The sequence below is a fragment of the Pagrus pagrus genome (genome assembly GCF_965226575.1).
Source record: "Pagrus pagrus genome assembly, chromosome: 13".
NCBI lineage: Eukaryota > Metazoa > Chordata > Actinopteri > Spariformes > Sparidae > Pagrus > Pagrus pagrus.
Genome location: NC_140197.1, coordinates 27061432 through 27080329, shown reverse-complemented (window position 1 = coordinate 27080329; position 18898 = coordinate 27061432). Strand labels below are relative to the sequence as shown.

At 42.1% G+C, this 18898-nt stretch overlaps 4 protein-coding genes across 5 annotated transcripts; 1 reads left to right on the top strand and 3 right to left on the bottom strand.

Annotated features, from left to right (window-relative positions):
• Positions 1-431: 431 nt before the first annotated feature.
• On the bottom strand, positions 432-6224 carry trim35-13 (tripartite motif containing 35-13). 2 transcript variants are annotated; one of them, XM_084371768.1, is made up of 6 exons: positions 5871-6224; positions 1743-1838; positions 1416-1646; positions 1287-1309; positions 1068-1186; positions 432-978 (listed from the first exon to the last, which is right to left on the bottom strand). In XM_084371768.1, the coding sequence occupies exons 1-6, from the start codon at positions 6207-6209 to the stop codon at positions 440-442; spliced, it is 1347 nt and encodes a 448-aa protein (XP_084227894.1). In that variant the 5' UTR covers positions 6210-6224; the 3' UTR covers positions 432-439. The 2 variants fall into 2 exon arrangements, with proteins under 2 accessions (XP_084227894.1, XP_084227893.1); XM_084371767.1 differs by lacking the exon at positions 5871-6224 and adding an exon at positions 2697-5842.
• A 910-nt stretch (positions 6225-7134) lies between these two features.
• On the bottom strand, positions 7135-10396 carry vac14 (vac14 homolog). Its single transcript, XM_084372232.1, has one exon. It carries the CDS (start codon positions 10384-10386, stop codon positions 8014-8016), a length of 2373 nt encoding a protein of 790 aa, XP_084228358.1. The 5' UTR covers positions 10387-10396; the 3' UTR covers positions 7135-8013.
• Positions 10397-10714: 318 nt separating this feature from the next.
• On the top strand, positions 10715-13504 carry LOC311268554 (uncharacterized protein; the record flags this gene model as incomplete). The annotated part of the gene is made up of 4 exons (XM_084372233.1): positions 10715-11012; positions 11100-11218; positions 11658-11763; positions 11856-13504. The coding sequence occupies 4 exons, from the start codon at positions 10715-10717 to the stop codon at positions 12719-12721; spliced, it is 1389 nt and encodes a 462-aa protein (XP_084228359.1). The 3' UTR covers positions 12722-13504.
• On the bottom strand, positions 13241-16956 carry LOC311268555 (uncharacterized protein). The gene is made up of 4 exons (XM_084372234.1): positions 16579-16956; positions 15488-15624; positions 15277-15382; positions 13241-15193 (listed from the first exon to the last, which is right to left on the bottom strand). Exons 1-4 carry the CDS (start codon positions 16838-16840, stop codon positions 14580-14582), a joined length of 1119 nt encoding a protein of 372 aa, XP_084228360.1. The 5' UTR covers positions 16841-16956; the 3' UTR covers positions 13241-14579.
• Between the last annotated feature and the right edge of the window lie 1942 nt (positions 16957-18898).

Here is an 18898-nt window from a genome sequence, read left to right as displayed (position 1 = left end):
ATCTGTGTTTTTTATGCATTACTTGGAGAGGAGCTCAAAGGATTGTGGAAATCACAGTAGTGATTTTGTGTCATGCAAAGCTGAGTCACATATAGTGACTGATGTTTAATGTAACAAATCTTATCTGTGTAGTAATATATATATATATATATAGTTGTTAAAGATTATGAAGGTATTTACAATTTCCTATCTCACAGACTACATTTTTTGTTGTAACTCAAATTAAATATTTTAAAACAATTTGTTTCATGTTATTCATTAAAAAAGTAACTAAGAGGTAAATTTTGCTTTTGTTTTCTTGGACATGTAGTGCAGCAGGTCCTCACAGTCATCTCTTGCAAAAGCAAATATTATCAAACCTTTGCAAGCATGATAGCCCTTCATGTCTTGTACCAGACTTTTATCCAAAAAATGTTTGGCAAAATGTCTCTCATGTGTATCAGCGGTCTGTTGACACCAGTATACTTGTGGGTAGGATTTTCAGTGGATGCTCTTTGCAGGCCGTGCAAAAGTAGGGAAAGGCTCTGGGTGTGATGACCTCTTTGAAGGTGTAGAGAGGTGTTCTCTCTCCAGGGTCGTAAAAGGTCACCTTGCCTCGGTCCATGTCTAAAACTATTCTGATCACGTCAGGATGCTTTGTCATGTTCAGCGGCTCCCATGGTGCTGTGCAGGCCTTATGCTCTCCGTTTCGAAACCTTATAGACCAGAATCCCTCTGCAGGTGTCAGCACGTGCTTTCCCTTCCTGTTGATAGACTCGCTGGCTATTCCCACAACCCAGTAGGTGTTGTCCTTCACCTCCACGTCCCAGCTGTGGCGTCCACAGGTATAGCCCTCTGCCGCCAGCATCTCGGCGCTGATGTCAAAGCGTTCTGGGTTGTCTGGCAACTTGAAAATCTGGGTACAGTTCTGCACAACTGTGAGATCCTCTGAGAGGATGAAGCAGCTTGCTGCTGTGTTTGGATCCAGGATAACAGGATCTTGAGAGAAAAAAGTGATGCAGAAGTTACTAATGTGGAATGAGAAGGGCTGAAATAAAACATGACTAATTATTGTTTGAGTAACTCACTATATTTAATTATACTCTTCATCTTCTCCCACACTTGATATTTCAGAGAGCCCACGTGCTTGGCCACATCAACCAGAGCACCAGAAATAGGTTCTGGGTCAATGGTAGTTCTCCAGGTTCTGAAAAGACACTTGTAGTGAGTAGTTGAGAATGGTCTCTAGAGATAAATTATCCTAAAGTAAACCTCAACTGGATCTCAGATGTGGCAGTAAAACTTACTTCTTAATTGTCTCCTTGTAATTCTGAAAACAACAAGAAGACAACTTAAGTAATGTGCACGAACGACGGTAAGGAATATTGTGGTAAAGATTTGTTATTTAAGTCATTAATGGCAACAGTATTATCTACCTTAAGAAATGGGATATCATGAGAATTCATCTCCTGTTCCACTAACAGGATGGTGTTGGAGAGAGAGAGCATTTCATTGCTCATCTCTTCAATCTGCAGGTTAATCATCAGCCTCTTCTGATCCTCCTCAGCCTTTAAAGCAGAAAGTCTGGCAGCCTCCTGCTCCTTCAGGAAACGGTGAAGGGCTTCAAATTCCTCTTTGATCTGTGTTTCGGTATGTTCAGCTTGGTTCTGGAAAGAGACATGATTGATGGGTGATCATTGCCTCCACACACAACTCTTTGCCATGTTCAGGGTAACATGATGTACTGATGGAAATGACAGTACCTTGACATGTTCTGCCATTTCTTCGCAGAGTGTTTTCGCCTTCTTGTACAGCTGCAGCTTCTCTTTCAAAGGCAGCAGGGCACTCTTCAGCTCCTCCTGTAAAGTCAGTGACAGAGCATCAACACTTTAGATCAGGGTCAGTCTGGCAGGTGGTCAGGCTGTCAGCACAACGTGGGGCTCTCAGCTGGCATTTTCTCTGCCCTGGCAATATTCCCTGTAAATGCAAAGTTGTGCAATATCAACTTGGTACAAATCTATGGGAAAGGATTTGATGCCCTGATTACAGCTAAATTGATTGAGCTCATCCAACTCAGATAGGCAGAAAAAGGAAACCAGTGGATTCAATTTACATTAATAGATCGGAGCGCAGGAGTAGAATGAATGTGGCGTCACAGAAACCTTTTGGGAGTCGAGTTTCAGTCCTCTCGGGACACCAATGGCGACAGCAAACCAAAAATATAAATCTATTATTAGAATGTTAATGAACTCTACCAAACACCTTCACACATAGCAGCATATCAGGCTTAGGGAAGCACAAAGGTAATAAGGGCATTAAAGTCAAAACTAGTGAAAAACACAATGAACTACTTTCAAAATGCTGAAAAACTTAAAACAATGTCCAGGTACAAGATGCAGCTTCTATTATTAATCAAATCACGGATAGCCTTTGAGATTTTATTGTAACCGGTCAACTGAATCAAATATGATTGTCAAATAAAATTGAATTATCCCCCCGTTGTAATCCATTTTAGTTAACTTCAGGTAATATATCAAATTCAGGATCCAAACAAGATGACAGATATTTCAGTAGATGTTCCATCATCATTCATTCTTGCTGCAGCCAGAGGAGTAATAAAACAGAGGAAAAAGTATTAATATGCAGCTCAAACAATGAAATTGTGCCACCATTGTTAGATAGAGGGGTGACCGACCCTGTTACTTTAATGTGCCTACCTTACAGTCATGGGCACCCTCCCCAATGGGATAGAGCCTGTGCCCAATGTGTGCAGCTGCTTTCCCACATAAACCACAGATTGGCTCCAGGTCCTCCAAACAGAACAGCGTGAGCTTTTCTCCATGCTCCTTACAAGCACTGGGGTCATTCTTGCTTCTGTCCTCCTTGAAGGATTCACAGGACCTCTGCAGCATGCTGCTCACCACTATCTGATCCATAGAGGAGCGGCGCCAGCACGGAGGACAGCAGTGTGAGTCCTCACTGCCTTGTGTCTCCCAGCTGTCTTTCAGACAGGCTTTACAAAATCTGTGTCTGCATGTCAGCACCACTGGCTGACTGAGAATATGCCCACAAATTGGACATGAAAGGTCATCCTCGAGATTAGTGCGTCGGGTGGCCATTCTTCTCCACAGGGCTTTGATGACAAGGCAGCATCTGAAGCTCCTCCCACGACTCTGGAGCACAACCTCATCTTAACCTCAGGAATAAGTGTTAATACCTTAGCTCCCAAAGGCGTATCCTGTGTTATGCAGTGTTGTGTTGAGCATTCACATTGCACGTTCTCAAATAAACACCACAGGTCAGATGGAAAGGAATTGGCTTTACATTCAAGAGATTGTATCTGTGCAGATCAGCCTGAATAACTCCAGGAGTACAGAAGAGATTATGATGATGATTAGGATATTTGCACTCAAGATGGTCTTTTGATTAGAGTTAGCTCTTTAATCATGCTGTGATCACCTCTTGGTAATTTGAGAAGTCAGTTGAAACAACCTGTCAGAGTGTAATGAAAGAGTTCACAGAGAAACAATGTCCAAATTAAGACTGGGGGCGTGGATATAAATAAACCGAAGTAACTGATTTGGACTGAAGTTATGCGAGTGAAGAACTATGCTCCAGCTGACCATTGGAACAGTTTCCACAGGCAAGTTTAGCTTCGGGCAATTTTAAGAATTGACACATGGTTATGCATATCAGTCACTTCTCTTTTTGGTATAAAACACAAAACCGTTGATGAAATAGAGGGTGTGCACACAGTAGCATGGTCGTCCTGAAGGTTAATTTGATAAGTTTGAAAATATTTCACAGTAAGTTGATATCTTGTATCTTGTCTGAACTGTCATCAAGTATTTTGTTGGAGTTAGTTTCCAAACATTAATGCGTCACTAAAAATAGGGCAAGTGTGAAGAAAGAGATGGGAAGGAAATAGGAAACAGTAGGTAGGCCAGTGCTGCCTCAGTTCTTGCACATGACACACTGTTGTAGCCCTTACATCTCACACGTGTTATGTTAAAGGACCTATTTGTAGGTCACATAATGACGCTCTGGGATGGCGGCCAACCCGTCCTCCAATCCCAAAGCGTCAGATATTGACAAGTTGGGAATGAGACTCAAAAATCAACTTTTCTTACAAATAGGTCCGAGTTATTAGTGTTTACTGTATCTGTAGCAACTAAATGTCTAGTTAATGGCTACATATAATAGCCACTTGAGGCTTTATTCTGTATATTGACATTACCTAAAGATCCACTGTGTGGGTTTTGGTGGCATCTGGCAGTGTGAATACTGTTTATAACCAACTGAATATCCCTCATCTCACCCTCTCTGACAGTGACCACTAAAAGTGTCATCAGTGACAGTAGAGTCAGTGTTTGGTTTGTCCATTCTGGGCTACTGTAGAAACATGGCAATTCAACATGGCGGACTCCGCTCCAGGGTTTTACACTGTGGCCAAATTGTGTTATCAGAACAACCCGCAGCAGCAGTAACATTAATTTTTTTGGAGCGTCACAACCCCCAACATGTTTCACTATCAGAATTTGAACCATTCGCTCCAATAACATTTGGATTAAATCCTTTTTTTCCCATTCAAGTTAGCTCGGGGCTAAACTGGAAGTTAGTGGGCTCGACCAGGGGAAGACTCAAGTATGCACACTCTTTGGGCCCCACAGTTTGGTTGACCTGGGTATTTATATACCTTAGAAGTTAAGCTTTTTTGGTATCATGCACCACTGAGCAGCTTTACTAAAAATGGGCGGTGCTACAACTCCAATGCTGCATCCACATTTCCCTTATTGCATCCATGAAGAGGGGCTGCTCCCTCTGTAGATATAAAAGGCTCATTATGAGGTGACGAAAACACATCGATTTTACACTAATGAACTAATGTGGTTATGAATATCATATATCATTTTGCCTCTAAACCCCCCTAAATCCTACACACTGGACCTTTAAGATATTATTATGCTAAGTTTTAGAATAATAGACAGGTATAATTGTATTTGTATGTTTACACTCCCCTGAAAGCCTTCTAACATGCCACAGCATGGCAAAACAATGCTCACGTTACAGGAGAAGAGTCCAACAAGAGTCATTAAGTCCATTCTGTGTGATAAATAACAAACTTTTATTTTCACTCAGCCGCCCTGAGCAATCCCTTACCAAATAAGTGACAGGCTTGTTAAGAAGCCAAAGTGAAAATTTGATTTGAGTCAGTGCCCGTGTCGGGGCAGCAGTTCAGAGCCATTGATAGTAACAGTAAACAGATCCTCTGTGCACCCCCAAACACACACACACACACACACACACACTGTGGCCATGCCAGATTACTAATGGTTACTAGGCAGATAACAGATGCTGCTTTTAATTTGCATTTCCTTTTATATAAAGTCAGTTTTATGTGTTTTAAACATTTCATAACAATTTTCCATCACGCAATTTAAAGTTATGGTTGAAGAGGAAGCTGTTCTGCTTAAACTACAGTTTATTAAACTGAAAACGGTTTCAAAACAGTTGAGATGAAATTAATTGGGAAAAGACAGATGGATTGCTTTGCTGTGTGGGTTTAAATGTTCACACTCATCTGCGTGCGAGTGTGTGTGTGCAGGAAGCTCATTCAGAGACGAACAGAAATAATGAGGAAGATGACAGTCATTTTACTGCAGTGCATAGCCTACAAAGCCCATGGGGAGGAGCAGGGAGTCCTCGCGTGAAACTGAAGTTTTCCATTTTCAGTTTCAACATTTCGAGTCTGCATTAATCATTGTCTAAGATAAAGATCATTCGTCATGTTAAAGTATAACCTACATGCTTGACCTATAGATACATTACGCATGCCCCCTGTGTCGTGCAGCACTCAAAGGAAGAACAGAATATTTTTTTAATAATCTTACCTTACAATCAGTGAATGCCTCCTTTATGGGGTACACTCTGTGATTCATATGCAGGCCTGTTGTTTGGCATGTAGAGCAGACTGGCTCCAGATCAGCCACACAGAGAAGTACCAGTCTATTTCCGTGTGCTTCACATGACTTATGTGGAAGTCCAATGCTCTCTTTAAAGCAGAGAGGACACTCTTTAGTACCATGTTGTATCCAGAATTGCTCCAAACAAGAGTTGCAAAAGCTCAGATCGCAGTCGATGCAGCAGAGGACCACTGGAGACAGGAAGATTTCCGCACACAGAGCGCAGCAGGAATCGTCCACACCCTGGCATGAGATGTCAACCTCCATCTGTGAAATTCAATGCAGCACTGATGGGCCTTCACCAGGCAGTGGGACATACAGTATAAACTGTATGTACAGTATGTACCATGTGATTTCAACTGGTTATGGTCCTGCATAAGGGGAGAGAGAAGAAGACCCAGCTCCTCTAGTTTCACCATAAATAACATGCACATTGAAAGCAGGTTTTGAGGTCAGTTTCAAATCATGTTCATAAAAACACTTTCACTTTAACCAAGCATGGTGGAAAGAAAATAAAAATATATATATATGAGCTTCATAATGAGCTACTGTGAGTTTGTGCAATGAGCTCTATATTTTATATCAGTTCATGCCTTAATATCATTTTGAAGCAGGTGATCTTGTAATAATGCATCATTCAAATGTTAAAATCATTTTATGCTTCTTTGGCTTCTTATTAAGTCAAAACACCAACTCTGTCAGAGAGTTTAATTTAAATATATATTTATGTAATTCGCCAGTACCATTAAGGTTTTGTATAATTTAAGGTTTAAGAAGCATTTGAATAGATTAAAGGATCATTTTTACTATTCTATAAAAAAAATCACAAGCCATATTTCAGAGGACATTCTTAATGCGATTTATTTTTACTATTAATTTGCTTCAATAGATCCCTGTCTGTATTACAAGCTCAAAAGAAACCTAAAGGCAAAGTTAATAATGCATTTACTCGATTTAAAGAAGTAAAACTGATTTATTAGCGGACATTTGGAGCTTGATGTATAATGAGCCTATTTATAACAATAAATCAAAAGTATCGACTAGATCGTTTTCAAAAGGCTGCAGGTCATGCAGGATGTATCCCGGACAGGAAAGAGGTCATTAGTAGCACTAATGTGTTTGCTGCCTTTTTCTCCTCTATCCCGCACACACACACTTCAAACCACTAATTTTAATGACAGCTTTTCTTTAATATGTGGATAAAAAAAGGGACTTTTTTGATCACATGGTCCACTTTATTGATTTTTCAGAGGAATGACAAAGGGTGAATCTTTTAAAGATAAATGGACACTGTACAAAGAGAAATACACACATTTTGAAGATAAGAAAGGAATACAATTAAAAGTATGATAAACTTTCTGAGAAACAGAGGTGACACAACAACACGAGCCCACAGTTTGAGCCAGAGTTCAGTCATCCATGGCTTCCAAAGTTTGAACTCTCACTCGAGCTGGCTCAATAATCTACATGTGAGACTTGTTTTTTCTGGCTGACAAGAGATTAAGGCAACCCTGAACGCATGCTCTGTCCATACTGCTCGACAGGATACACCATGAAAGTACTGTGGTTCACATGGACATTGAATGACAGAAGTATTTAACAGTGAAATGCAAATCAGATCCACTTAAAGCGCTGTGACCATTTCACTTGCCTGGAACAAATCTTAACTGCTGATAGTGAATCATGAAAACTCGGGATATGACCATATTATCACCACGACAATTTATGATGTATGAGATTTTATGTACATCCTTCAAATCTCACAGGAAAGTAATAACTTTGATTTGTCTGTGTAGTGTGACGTGTATTAAATCTGTTTAAAATGTTTTCTTATGTTACAGAACATTCTCCTCATTATTAGCAAAGAAATGTACAAACATATAAGTTGTTTTTGACATTGTATACCCAGTGCTTCTCTTACACGACAGTTTTTAATCATACTTAATACTTTTTGGATTCAATAGCGTCTTAATAATCATTTCCAGTACAACTTTATACTATACTCTTCTTGCCCGTAACATTTTTCTCTCGCCTATGGCTGTCCTCCGGGGCCAGATATGGCACAACGACCTCACATCAGCTTTCTGTCGGGGTGATCAGAGGCACGTCCAGAGCGTTGGTGTCGGACCTCCAGGTGTTTGCTCTGAACGCGGTCAAAGTGCTGGAGCAGCTCGCTGTAATCAATCTGAGTGTGAGAGGCACGTCTGGAGGACACATGCTGTTTAGAGTCCATATACTTGGATTCATCAACTGTCCTCATGAGCTCTGGGTTGGGGACGCACCGCAAGCGGTGGGAGAGCAGCTGGAAGGCCTGGCTCTGTGGCAGCAGCATCAGCAGACCGTACAGTGCCTTTATCAGGTAAGGGTTGTTCTCCACATCTAGGAGCTGCAGCCGCAGGTAGGTGAAAATGGGGCTCTCGATGAGCTGTACCAGTTTGTCAACCTCCATCAGGAAGTCTACTGTCACCTCCAGGTCTCCGAACTTCTGGATGAGATCATAGGCGTGCTTGTAGTTCTGCGTGAGGAAGCAGAGTGACACGGTGGCCACAGGGTTGTGGCACCAGGAACGATACAGGCAGCAAAACAAAGTGCAGCTCTCCTGAGATCGCAGGTCCTTCAGCTGGTTGCGTAACTGGAAGAGCTCAGCCGAGGTGAGCAGGATGGTGTTGAGAGTCTGGACCATGGTGGAAGCAAATTTGAGGTCCTCCTCCTTCAGCAAGATGTCAGCCATGGAATGAAAGATGTTCTCTGCATGGAGCAACAGACAGAGCTGCCTGATGATGAAAGCTCCTCTGTTCTCCAGAAGCTTCCTCTCCAGACTGAAGCGTTTCAGCAGGTTGATCATGAACTTGTAGAAATAGGAGTTCATACTGGGAGTGGAGGGGGACGAGTCCACTGCTTTGGAGCCGGTGCTGGGCTGCTGTCCCGGCTTGGCGCTCTCTGGGACCTTGAGCTCCAGTTTGTGGTCAGTGCTGTCGCAGGAGCCGACTTGGTCCGTTTGGCCGGCAGGAGATGACGCTATCTCAGCCAACACCTCCAGATCTTTCAGTATCACCTCATCGGACTCATCAGATAGTGTTTTCAGCAGCATGGGAAACAGGCTGTCTGTGTGGCGGAACATTTTGCGCGGTGTCTTGATGTAGAGGTGGTAGACCCATTTGAGCACAGCTATGCGGGTCATCATGCCAGTGGAGGAGTCGTGGAGGTGCCGGTCCAACACCTGCACAATACCATCCAGGTCCAGAGTTACCAGAGGCCTGTCAGCACTCGTTGGAGTGAAGAAGCTGATATTACTGAGACCAACAGACTCTTGTGACGCATTCAGCATATCATTGCCGTCTGCCTCTGACTTAGGCTGGCCGTCTTCTCTCGACGGCGACTCTGTGCTTCCACTCTTCTCCTCCTCCTCCTCCTCATCGTCCTCAGGAGTCACCAGCTTCATCAGACTGTAATTGCAGGCACTGGCCGCTTCTTTGGTATTCTTCTTTCTGTCATCGTAGGAAAGGCAAGGCAGCACTGCAGTTAGGATGCCAGAGGAGTAGGGGAGCATCACTCTACCTGCAAGCTGGATAAACTCTCTCATCCAGGTCATAGCCGTCAGCTGGATCAGGTCGTTTGTGAGCTTTGTTTCGTCTGCTACCTGACAGTGGATGACAAGAATGTTGGCCATCTCCGCAAATTTCACGCTGGAGGGAGTTTTCTTTATCTCCTTCAGAAACTCTCCCAGCACCACCTCACACATCCTGCGGATCTCCTTGCTGTTGTCTCCCAGGATCTGGAAGAGCCCGTCCAGGATCTCAGGGAGGTAGTCCAACAGGTTGATGTCCGGCACGGACTCCAAAACATGGATCCAGGAAATGATGAACTGGCGAGCGTACTGATTATTGGAGTAGATTCTCTCTCTGAGCAGGGGGACAAACGCCACCAGGTCGAACTTGTTACTCTCTGTCACAATGTCTTTCAGCAGTCTGTCCAGGAGCTCAGACCCACTTTTCACATTGGGGTCTGGGTCTGCTGCAAGCTTGCTGAGTCCATCAAAGAGCAGGTTGAAGTGGGGCAGCACGGCTCCCCTGGCCACCTTGACTATATTATAGAGGGCTTCACACGCATAGTAGCGCAAACGGCTGTCTGAGTCATTAAAACACGTGAGCACAGGCTCAATCAGCTCCTTCAGATACAGACCCGAGTCCTTACCGAGGGCGATGGAGCAGGCTGCCAGTCCGATGAGACCCCCCTTCCGGCTGTGGGGGTGCTGGGAGAGCGCAAACTCCGAGGCCAGGATCTGGATAACATGTCTGATTTGAGTGGAGTTATTCTGAGCCACAAACTCCCGAACCAGCTTCTCAATTTCCAGAGCTGCGACTTTCCTCTTCTCGTACAGTTTGTCATTCAGAGCCCTCACGATGTTGGGCGTCAGCGGCGAGAAGTCCTTCTCCGTGTTCATGTTGGCGGCTGCGGTCAAACCCGAGTCCCTCTGCTGAAATCTGCGTTTTTACGCGTGGAAACCGTCCGCATCTATGATCGTTTATTACACAAATTGCATCGATTACAGTCGCAGACCAGGAAGTCTGGTAATACAGCGCAGCTGACCGGTTACATCCGCCGGAAGCACGTGACAGTTGCTACATTTATTTGGGTCCCGCTTTGGGAGTACAGTTAGCGCAAATTAGCTTCATTGGCTACGTATACGGCTAATGCACCGTTTTTAAATTGGCTAACAGTTTCAGTCGTTCACTTTCACTCATATTTGCGTCTCTAACTGGTGAGCAGGGATGTTACAGCCGACGTCAGTGATGGCGAGCCGCCTCACGTTTCACTCTCAGCTCTCCTCCATCATGGAGACGATGGCCAGGACTGTCCTGAGTCAGGTCTGCAAACTGGTGGACGAGGACTCCACTGAGCTCCGGCTGGAGTTGTCTCGGCTCCTGGCTGCCAATTCGTCCCTGGCAGAGAGAGTGAACAGTCTGGAGGGCGAGCTGACGGCTGTGAGAGGCGACGCCCCCAAGTTTGGTCAAAGTTATCGCAGCGTGGGCGTGCAAACTGCCTGCCACACAGACGGGGAGGCTCATGGTAAGTCTCACAGTAGCAACAGGAATAATGTGCATCGCCTCTGTGTTTACTGGCGCGTCTCACCCTTATTGTGTGACTTCTCCTCAGTGTCTGTGTCTCCCACCATCGAGGGGATTTTTGGAAAAGACTGGTGCATGGACCTGTGGAAAGACAGAGACCCGTACAGCCTGGAGAGAGTCACAGACTCACCGCAGTCCTCTGAGAAAGTAAGAGGAAGGTTTACAGAGGTGTTACATGGCAATAAACAAGAGTTTAAAAACAAAAAAATAAAGTGTACAGTCTTCAAGAATCAAAAACATCCATGTTCTTAACATTGCAAATAAAAAGTCTCCACCTGCACACTGAAAAACAACAATGATTGGACATGACTCATGTCTGAACTCTGGCCCATGTTATTAAGATTATGAATGATTAGATTAGATTATTATTATTATATAGTATAGACATGTTTTCAAAAGGAAATAATGGAATTAGAAAAAGCTCCATATAACAATATTATTATTTTTTTACTAGTAACAAATAAAAGTTTAATAATCTAAAGATGCTTTTCCTTGATTTTTGACTTGACCGGTAAAGTATTGCTGTCACAGAAAATGTTGCTGTATTGAACTGCTGTTTAACATTCTGTCTTTTCCTATATTGCAGTCTGTGGCGACGCTGTCTGGCCAAATTACTGTGACTGAGATCAAAGACAGCGATTTTGTGGAGGACGCTGCCAGCAGCTGCCAGCCGGAAACACTTAACGCTGAAGGTAAGAGAATGAAGGACTGTTGTCATGAGAGAATACACGCTGCAGCCTTTCGATGCTTTTCGAGTGTTTGACTTTGTATTCTAATGCAACAGAACATGAAGAAATCCTGGCGGGGGAACCAGAGCAGCTGTCCGTCGGGTACTCGGCAGATGGGAGCACCTGCAGCCTGTCATTTGATCAGGAGGGAGAACAGGTTGCGTCTGCAGGTGGTGTTGAAGAACCGTCCATGCAGCTGATATCCATCAATGACACAGAGGAGGCCTTCAGCACTCATATTATTCCAATTGAAGAGGATGATGATGATGATGATGATGATGATGTACAGTTTGTTCAAGAGAGTCAGCAGGAGCCAGCGATGAATGCTGAAGGTGGGCCCAGCCACACTGAGCAGCAAACATTGCCTCCTAACATCCCTGAAAACGGCTCTGGCCTGGATGATTCACATGATGTGTGTAACGTGTTAAATGCTGAACCCACCAGAAATCCAAGGAGAGACAAATTCATTTGTCAAATATGTAGCAGGGCATTTTTCCACAAGGGCACTTTAACACACCACATGAAGTCACACAAGTCAAACTTTTGCAATATTTGTAAGCAGCATTTCCCTCACAGGAACAAGTTGAACTCGCACACCTGCGTGGCTCCAGTTCCCTCTCAGAGAGTCGCCAAGTCGTGTCACTTGTGCGGAAAGAACTTTGCGAACCCGTCGGCGCTGAGGATTCACTATGTCGTCCACACGGGAGAGAAACCCTACAGGTGCAGCTTGTGTGGGAAAGGGTTCACCCAGAAAGGCAATCTGAAATGTCACATACGAATCCACACTGGAGAGAGACCGTTCCGCTGTGGTCGATGTGGGAAGACCTTCACACAGAAGGTCAACCTCAACCATCATTTAATGGCGCACAGAAATCGTGAGGTCGTGGGAGATAAGCCCGTAGCTTTGAGACCTCTTAAATGATGGCTGAAACCTGTCAGCGACTGATGTGGTACACGGTCAGTAGCAGCGTTAACTGACGGCATCACGTACCACTTCTTTTATTCGTGCAAGGGAAGTTCAGTGTCATGTTTGTAATGACTTGTTTATTATATTGTGCTTATAAAAAATAGGTGTGGACTGAAATGTTCTGTTTTTGTCAGTTGTTGTTTTTTTAAGCAGTTAGCACTAGTAGCAGTCGTTTGTGTCTTTACAATAAAAAAAGACGTTCATGTTCACTTGTTGATGAAAATTTTATTTGATAGAACTCTCCTTATAAAGTATTAATTACTTTGTCTAATCGAAACTCCAAGTTGCATTGAACTTCAGTTTTGTCAGTTGAGTCTTTACATATTAAACGTTGACAGTCAGAACAATGCACATCTGATGGGGCTCTTTAAGGGGCATGCAGGTTTGAGTGAAAAGGGAAAAAACAGCACAAGATTTATTTCTTGGGCAAAGAAAATTCACTCAGGTCTGTGAGGTCTGTTCAGGGGAATCATCATACAGGCAAAATAGGTACAGATAATTGCTCTTTTCAGGTATGACAGTTCAGTACAGAATAAAAACGTATGAGTCCTTGAACTGAATGATAAAACATTTAGAAAACAAACAGGTTGGCTTGTCTGCACACTGACAACACACTTTGTCTTCTATAACCAACCATACAAATACATTTTTAAATAGCAATAACATTTAGACATGAAACATTTCTCACTCATTTGAATATAATGTGACCCACACACATCAACATCCCTTTTTTTTTTTTTAAAGAAAAAGTGCCCATCCCGTTTCTATTGTGTCAAATGTCAAGAAATGAGGCATGACATATGGGAGCAGCGGTGAGACTTGAGGAATGAAGCAAACAGCGAGTTGTTTTACTTCTACATTGTTGTGAAGAGGTAGTTTGGAAGGTTTGTGCTACGTGTGTGCAAACAATGGAGCACTTATTGAAAGTTATTTTGGCATTATTTGACACAAGCCTGTTGTGGTCTGACATTAGACACTGAGGTATGTAGAGCATGTTACAGCTGTATGACGACATGCAAAAGTTTTGTTTTTTTTGTCATAGTTTGCATGAGCAAGTCACATCACATGTAGGCAGCAAATGAATTTAACCTGATCAATGACACGTATCTATCATGAAATGTGGAATAAACTTTAAAGGGTTTTTGAGGACATCAAAAATATTTAGATTACCAATAAAATTAACCCAATCCTGCCCATTCAAATGGCACACCAGATAGTAGGGCTGCAACAACTATTTTTTCTTGATTGACCTATTAGTTGTTTGGTTTTATGAAAGTAATAGAAATGTATGAAAAAAAGAAAAATGTCAATTAGTTTTTCAAAAAGAAAATGTCATGTTTTGTCCACGACCAAAATATATTTAGTTTACTGACACAGAGAAGTAATGAAACCTGAAAATAATCAAATTTAAGAAGCTGGAATCAGAGATTTTTGCTTTTTTTCCCCTTACAAAAATAAACCAATTAATTGGTTATCAAAATAGTTGGAGATTAGTTTAATAATTGATTCGATTAATTGTTGCAGCTCTACTAGAAATGGAAGATGTTCTCTGTACCCTTGTTTTGCCGCTGCAGCTTTTCTCTGGGCATTAAAGCTAAAAACACTCCAAAGATTTAACCGCATCACTGTTGACCACATGGAAATAAACAAGTGTTTCTCTTTGATGTCGATGGGACTACTTCAAATTTACATTTTCTACCCACGTTTGAGTTTGAGATACATTTTGGCACACGTTGAGCCACAGAGAGCACTTAGTAGAAGTAGCTATTCTGATCAGTTAGACTTCTTGTCAATAACCATGTGATTTGATCAGTCAGTTGAAACACTGGTGGTGATTTAAACCATACTTGTATGCATAACATTTCCCACAATCCACACAGCTATAAGGCTTTTCACCAGTGTGCGTGCGAAGGTGTATGTTCAGAGAGCTTTTCTGGGAGAAACTTTTGCCACAGTCTAGACAGCTGTAAGGCTTCTCTCCAGAGTGCACACGCTGGTGCAGTTTCAAGTACGTCTTCTGTGCAAAGCGCTTCCCGCAAACTGAGCAGCTGAAAGGCTTCTCGCCGGAGTGTCGCCTGATGTGGACTTTTAAACTGCTCAAATAGTTGAATATCTTCCCACAGAATAAGCACTCGAACCGTTTCATGGGCTTCAAAGGTTTTGGCTGCATGGTGAGTTCTTTGGTTGCATTCATGTGGGTATTGTTTGTATAGTCAGAGTACTCGCTGGTGGCTGGAGGAGGAATTGTGTCGTCAACCAGGGCGCTCATCGTTGCATCCTCTATTAACTTGTCCATAATTGTTGTCTGTGAACGTAGTTGTGTTTGACCGTCTGCCGTCATTGTGAAGTTGTTTAATTCCCCTGAGTGAAGCTGCAGCTCATCAACAGATCCCTGAAGCATGCTGTCCTCCTCAAACAATCCAACAACTATCAAATGAGAATAAATGCAGTTAAATCACAGACACTTCTGGGGTTATCATAATCTTGTTTTGGTTTTTATCCAAACTCACCTTTTCTGTTATCCGTGAGCCTCATCTGTTGACCAATGGGATGATCATCGTATATCTCCTCTTTGACATAGATGAGATCAGGTTCTCTCTCCAATAGGTTGATTCCCTATAAACAAGACACAACATGTGACACTCGGTCATCTCATCTCACTCAGGAAATGACTGTGTTGAAAAAGAAAAAAATAAACCAGTTGGTAAGAGATTCACTGACTTGTGCTCCCATGCTCGTCATAGCAGCAGGCTCCACTGTCTCTTTCGCTTGAGGTGGGAGTTTGTCTTCCCTCCACAGATCCATGCACCAGTCCTTTCCAAAAACTCCATCGATGGCTGGAGCAGACAGCTGCTGTTCTGGAAGGAGAAGCAGATATGAAATTGTGAACACCCATGGATGGTAATCATAATGAAAATATACATGAAGAAAGCTCAAACAGAACCAGCTCAACTTGTTCCACAGCCTGTTTCAACTTCTCGGCTACATGGCAGTATGACAATCAAACCAAATTTAGGAACAGCTTGTTCACATTAGACGGTCAATCTGCTGAAACCTTAAATTGGTCACACGGTGTCAAAAACCACATAGCAACAGAACGTCCAGTTACTAACATTACAGACTATATCTGTCCCGTTCAAAGTGCAGATTTTAACATCATCATACGCTGTCACTGTCATTATATACCCTGCTCACTGTGCATAATTTATTTATATATGTGTGTGTGTATATATAGATAGATATATAGATAGATAGATAGATAGATAGAGAGAGAGAGTATACGTGGATTTATACTTCATTGTTTGCACAACTTCTTTTTTCCCCTTTGCACTACTCGTCCTGTCACACTGTGTTTACTTTCATGATGTTTGCCGCTGGGGATTTTGATACTGTTTATACAGCCACTTTCCTTTCCTTTTAAATGCTACTGTACATACAGTCATGCACCATTTACCATATATATTATTCTTCATTCTGTAACATATATATATATATATATATATATATATATATATATATATATATATATATATTTGTCCTTATGTATTTGCTGTGTGACTGAGCAGTATATATCTACACATATTTGGCTAATAAAGCTGGATCTGATTAATTAGTCAAGACTGATTGTGAAGCGTTAATGATGCAGATGTGCACCTCTGGACATTAATGACTTGTGTCCACACTCAAGCTGATTAACCTGCTATAAAACTGACATATATTATATATTATAACAGTAGTCATGCTGGGTACAACCCCCCCTACGGTCCGTTAGCCTAGAAACGACTGTCCTCCACATTTGCGACCATCCTGACCTGCAGGGTGTCGGCGGCTGACGCTGTTGACATGTGGGGGGTAGGCGTGTGCCTCCCTCGCTGCCCTCAGCTGGACCTCCAGCGAGTAGCACCGCTTCTTCAGCGCCTCGTTCTCCGTCTTGTGCAGCGATATCTCGGTGTGAAGGACGGAGGAGCATTCATCCGCCAGGTTGCCTATTTCAGCCACGGCCGCCTTCGTTAGCTTGTCCAGGATGGCGGCTAGCTGCGTCCGGAAACTTCGGTTTGTGGTGTCGCACATCATCTCGACAGGGAGCCGGAATATTTCGAAATTATGGCAAGAATCGTAACGTGGCGACGCTGCTCTTTAATCAAGTATGCGGTAGGCTCGAGCTGTCCTGCAATGGATTGTGGGAAAACGGTGCGTTCGCGTACCAGCGTTTTCTTCTTCCGGTGTTGAGCAGAGTTCTGTCTGGTGCAATCGGAAATACTATACATGCTTAAAAAATATTCAGAGATACCAAGAGACCAACTATTCAAGAATCTGGGGGAGTTTGCTGAAAACAATTTGATATTATTATTATTATGAATTTTTTAAAATCTGCTTCTGTTGAACTGAATGGGACATTTTTATGATTTTCGCATCAGACTATTAAAAAAAACACCACCGTCAAAATACGTAAAAATGATCACAGAGGTACCTGAGAAGATGTTGAACAAGGATTGGGAGAAGTTTGCTGAAATCAAATTTTTTATGGGATTTTCGAAACCTGCCTACAGAGCAATACATCCATATTGTACATGGCTTTAAAATCTTTTTTTTATGCTGCTGTGGAAAAAAAATATCACAGAGGAACCTGAGGATGTTGTCATAACTTTGACTAAAATAGCACTCAGCAGAGCTCATACCTCCACCAAGCCACAACAGTCCCCTTTAATTCAATAAACCTAAATTACCTATAATTTAAGATCACCAGACCTGTAACAACCATCCACTACAGTTACTAAACAATGTAATCTCTCTTGTGTTGAGGAAGAATAATAGATTTTTATTAGGCTCCACATCAAACTGTACTGTACTCACAAATTCCAACCTACATTTTTAGATGTTTTTCCTGATTTCATTCATCAAAATCCACACATTATTCCCTGTGAATTTAATGAAAAATGAATTGAATTGAAAACACCTTCTTGTGCAATGTTAAAATGGGGTCTATTCTGGGCCGAGATCCGTACTCTATCCAAGTTTCATGTAAATCTGTTCTGTGTGTTTTTGTGTAATCCTGCTGACAAACCAACAAACAAACAAACAAATGGACACAGGTGAAGTCATAACCTCCCTGGCAAAGGCTTTCTGACTCTTCAGTTTGGCCTCTAGCTGCCTATAGAAAATCTGGCATAAATGCAAGGAATGACTGTTTTTCTTAAGACACTGGCAGCTTTTGCTGGCCGTGTATGTGTGTGTGTGTGTGTGTGTGTGTGTGTGTGTGTGTGTGTGTGTGTGTGTGTGTGTGTGTGTGTGTGTGAGTGTGTGTGTTTTGCTGAATCACATGAACAGGAGGCCACAGAATCATTCTTCATAGAGAATCCTATAACAGTAATAAAACATGAATGATACTATAATAAATCTAAATTGCTGTTTTTAAACTGGGACCTTTGTTCAGCAGTGATTTCATTACAAACTGTATCTGCAGAGACGATCACTTTTACAAATAAACATAGAAGAAATGCAATTCAAAGTGTTTGACACAAACAAAAAATGTGCAGAAAAAAATAATATTAACAATAAAAGGTTTATTTATGTCACTCATCCATCTCCTCTTTGTTTACAGGTGAGTTATTGTTTCTTTTAAAACAAAATCTTTAAACTCATTCTCTGATATTGTACTTTTTACTCAACTACATTCATTTGATTCAGATTTAAAATATTAGTGACAAATGAATCATGATATTAATATATTAACCTGGCAGTTTGTAAACTTGTTAAAACAGACCACACATTCACGTGTTAGTTCACCTCAGTGCATCAATAACAGCAACAGTAAGTAAGTACTTTTTGTACTTTGTGTATTTTTATTCTCACAGGTTTGATCTTTTACTGTTGAAGGCAGGATCTTTACTTGTAACACAGTATGTGTAAGCTGTGCTATTAATAATTTTACTTCAGTAAGTGTGAGAATTTCTCGCACTGATCCGACCGAGGTGCAGCAACAGAGGAAAAAACATGACTTCACAATATGAAATCCAAAGAGGCCGAAGTGAGCATTTACCATCTAGTATCTCGAGTTTATATTATTTTCAATCCTGTGCTTTTTTTTAAGGCTATTGAGTTTTGTTTGAATACTCTGACTCATTTGTTTCT

Excerpts from the sequence above, each read along its gene's own strand:
- trim35-13 (XM_084371767.1), bottom strand. The coding sequence starts at position 3,098 with ATGGCCACCCGACGCACTAATCTCGAGGATGACCTTTCATGTCCAATT. Across the intron at positions 1,310-1,415 it reads ATGATATCCCATTTCTTAAG|AATTACAAGGAGACAATTAA; the intron begins GTAGATAATACT and ends TGTTGTTTTCAG. Across the intron at positions 1,187-1,286 it reads TACAAGGAGACAATTAAGAA|AACCTGGAGAACTACCATTG; the intron begins GTAAGTTTTACT and ends GTGTCTTTTCAG.
- vac14 (XM_084372232.1), bottom strand. The coding sequence starts at position 10,386 with ATGAACACGGAGAAGGACTTCTCGCCGCTGACGCCCAACATCGTGAGG.
- LOC311268555 (XM_084372234.1), bottom strand. The coding sequence starts at position 16,840 with ATGATGTGCGACACCACAAACCGAAGTTTCCGGACGCAGCTAGCCGCC. Across the intron at positions 15,383-15,487 it reads TGACGAGCATGGGAGCACAA|GGAATCAACCTATTGGAGAG; the intron begins GTCAGTGAATCT and ends TCTTGTTTATAG. Across the intron at positions 15,194-15,276 it reads GCTCACGGATAACAGAAAAG|TTGTTGGATTGTTTGAGGAG; the intron begins GTGAGTTTGGAT and ends CTCATTTGATAG.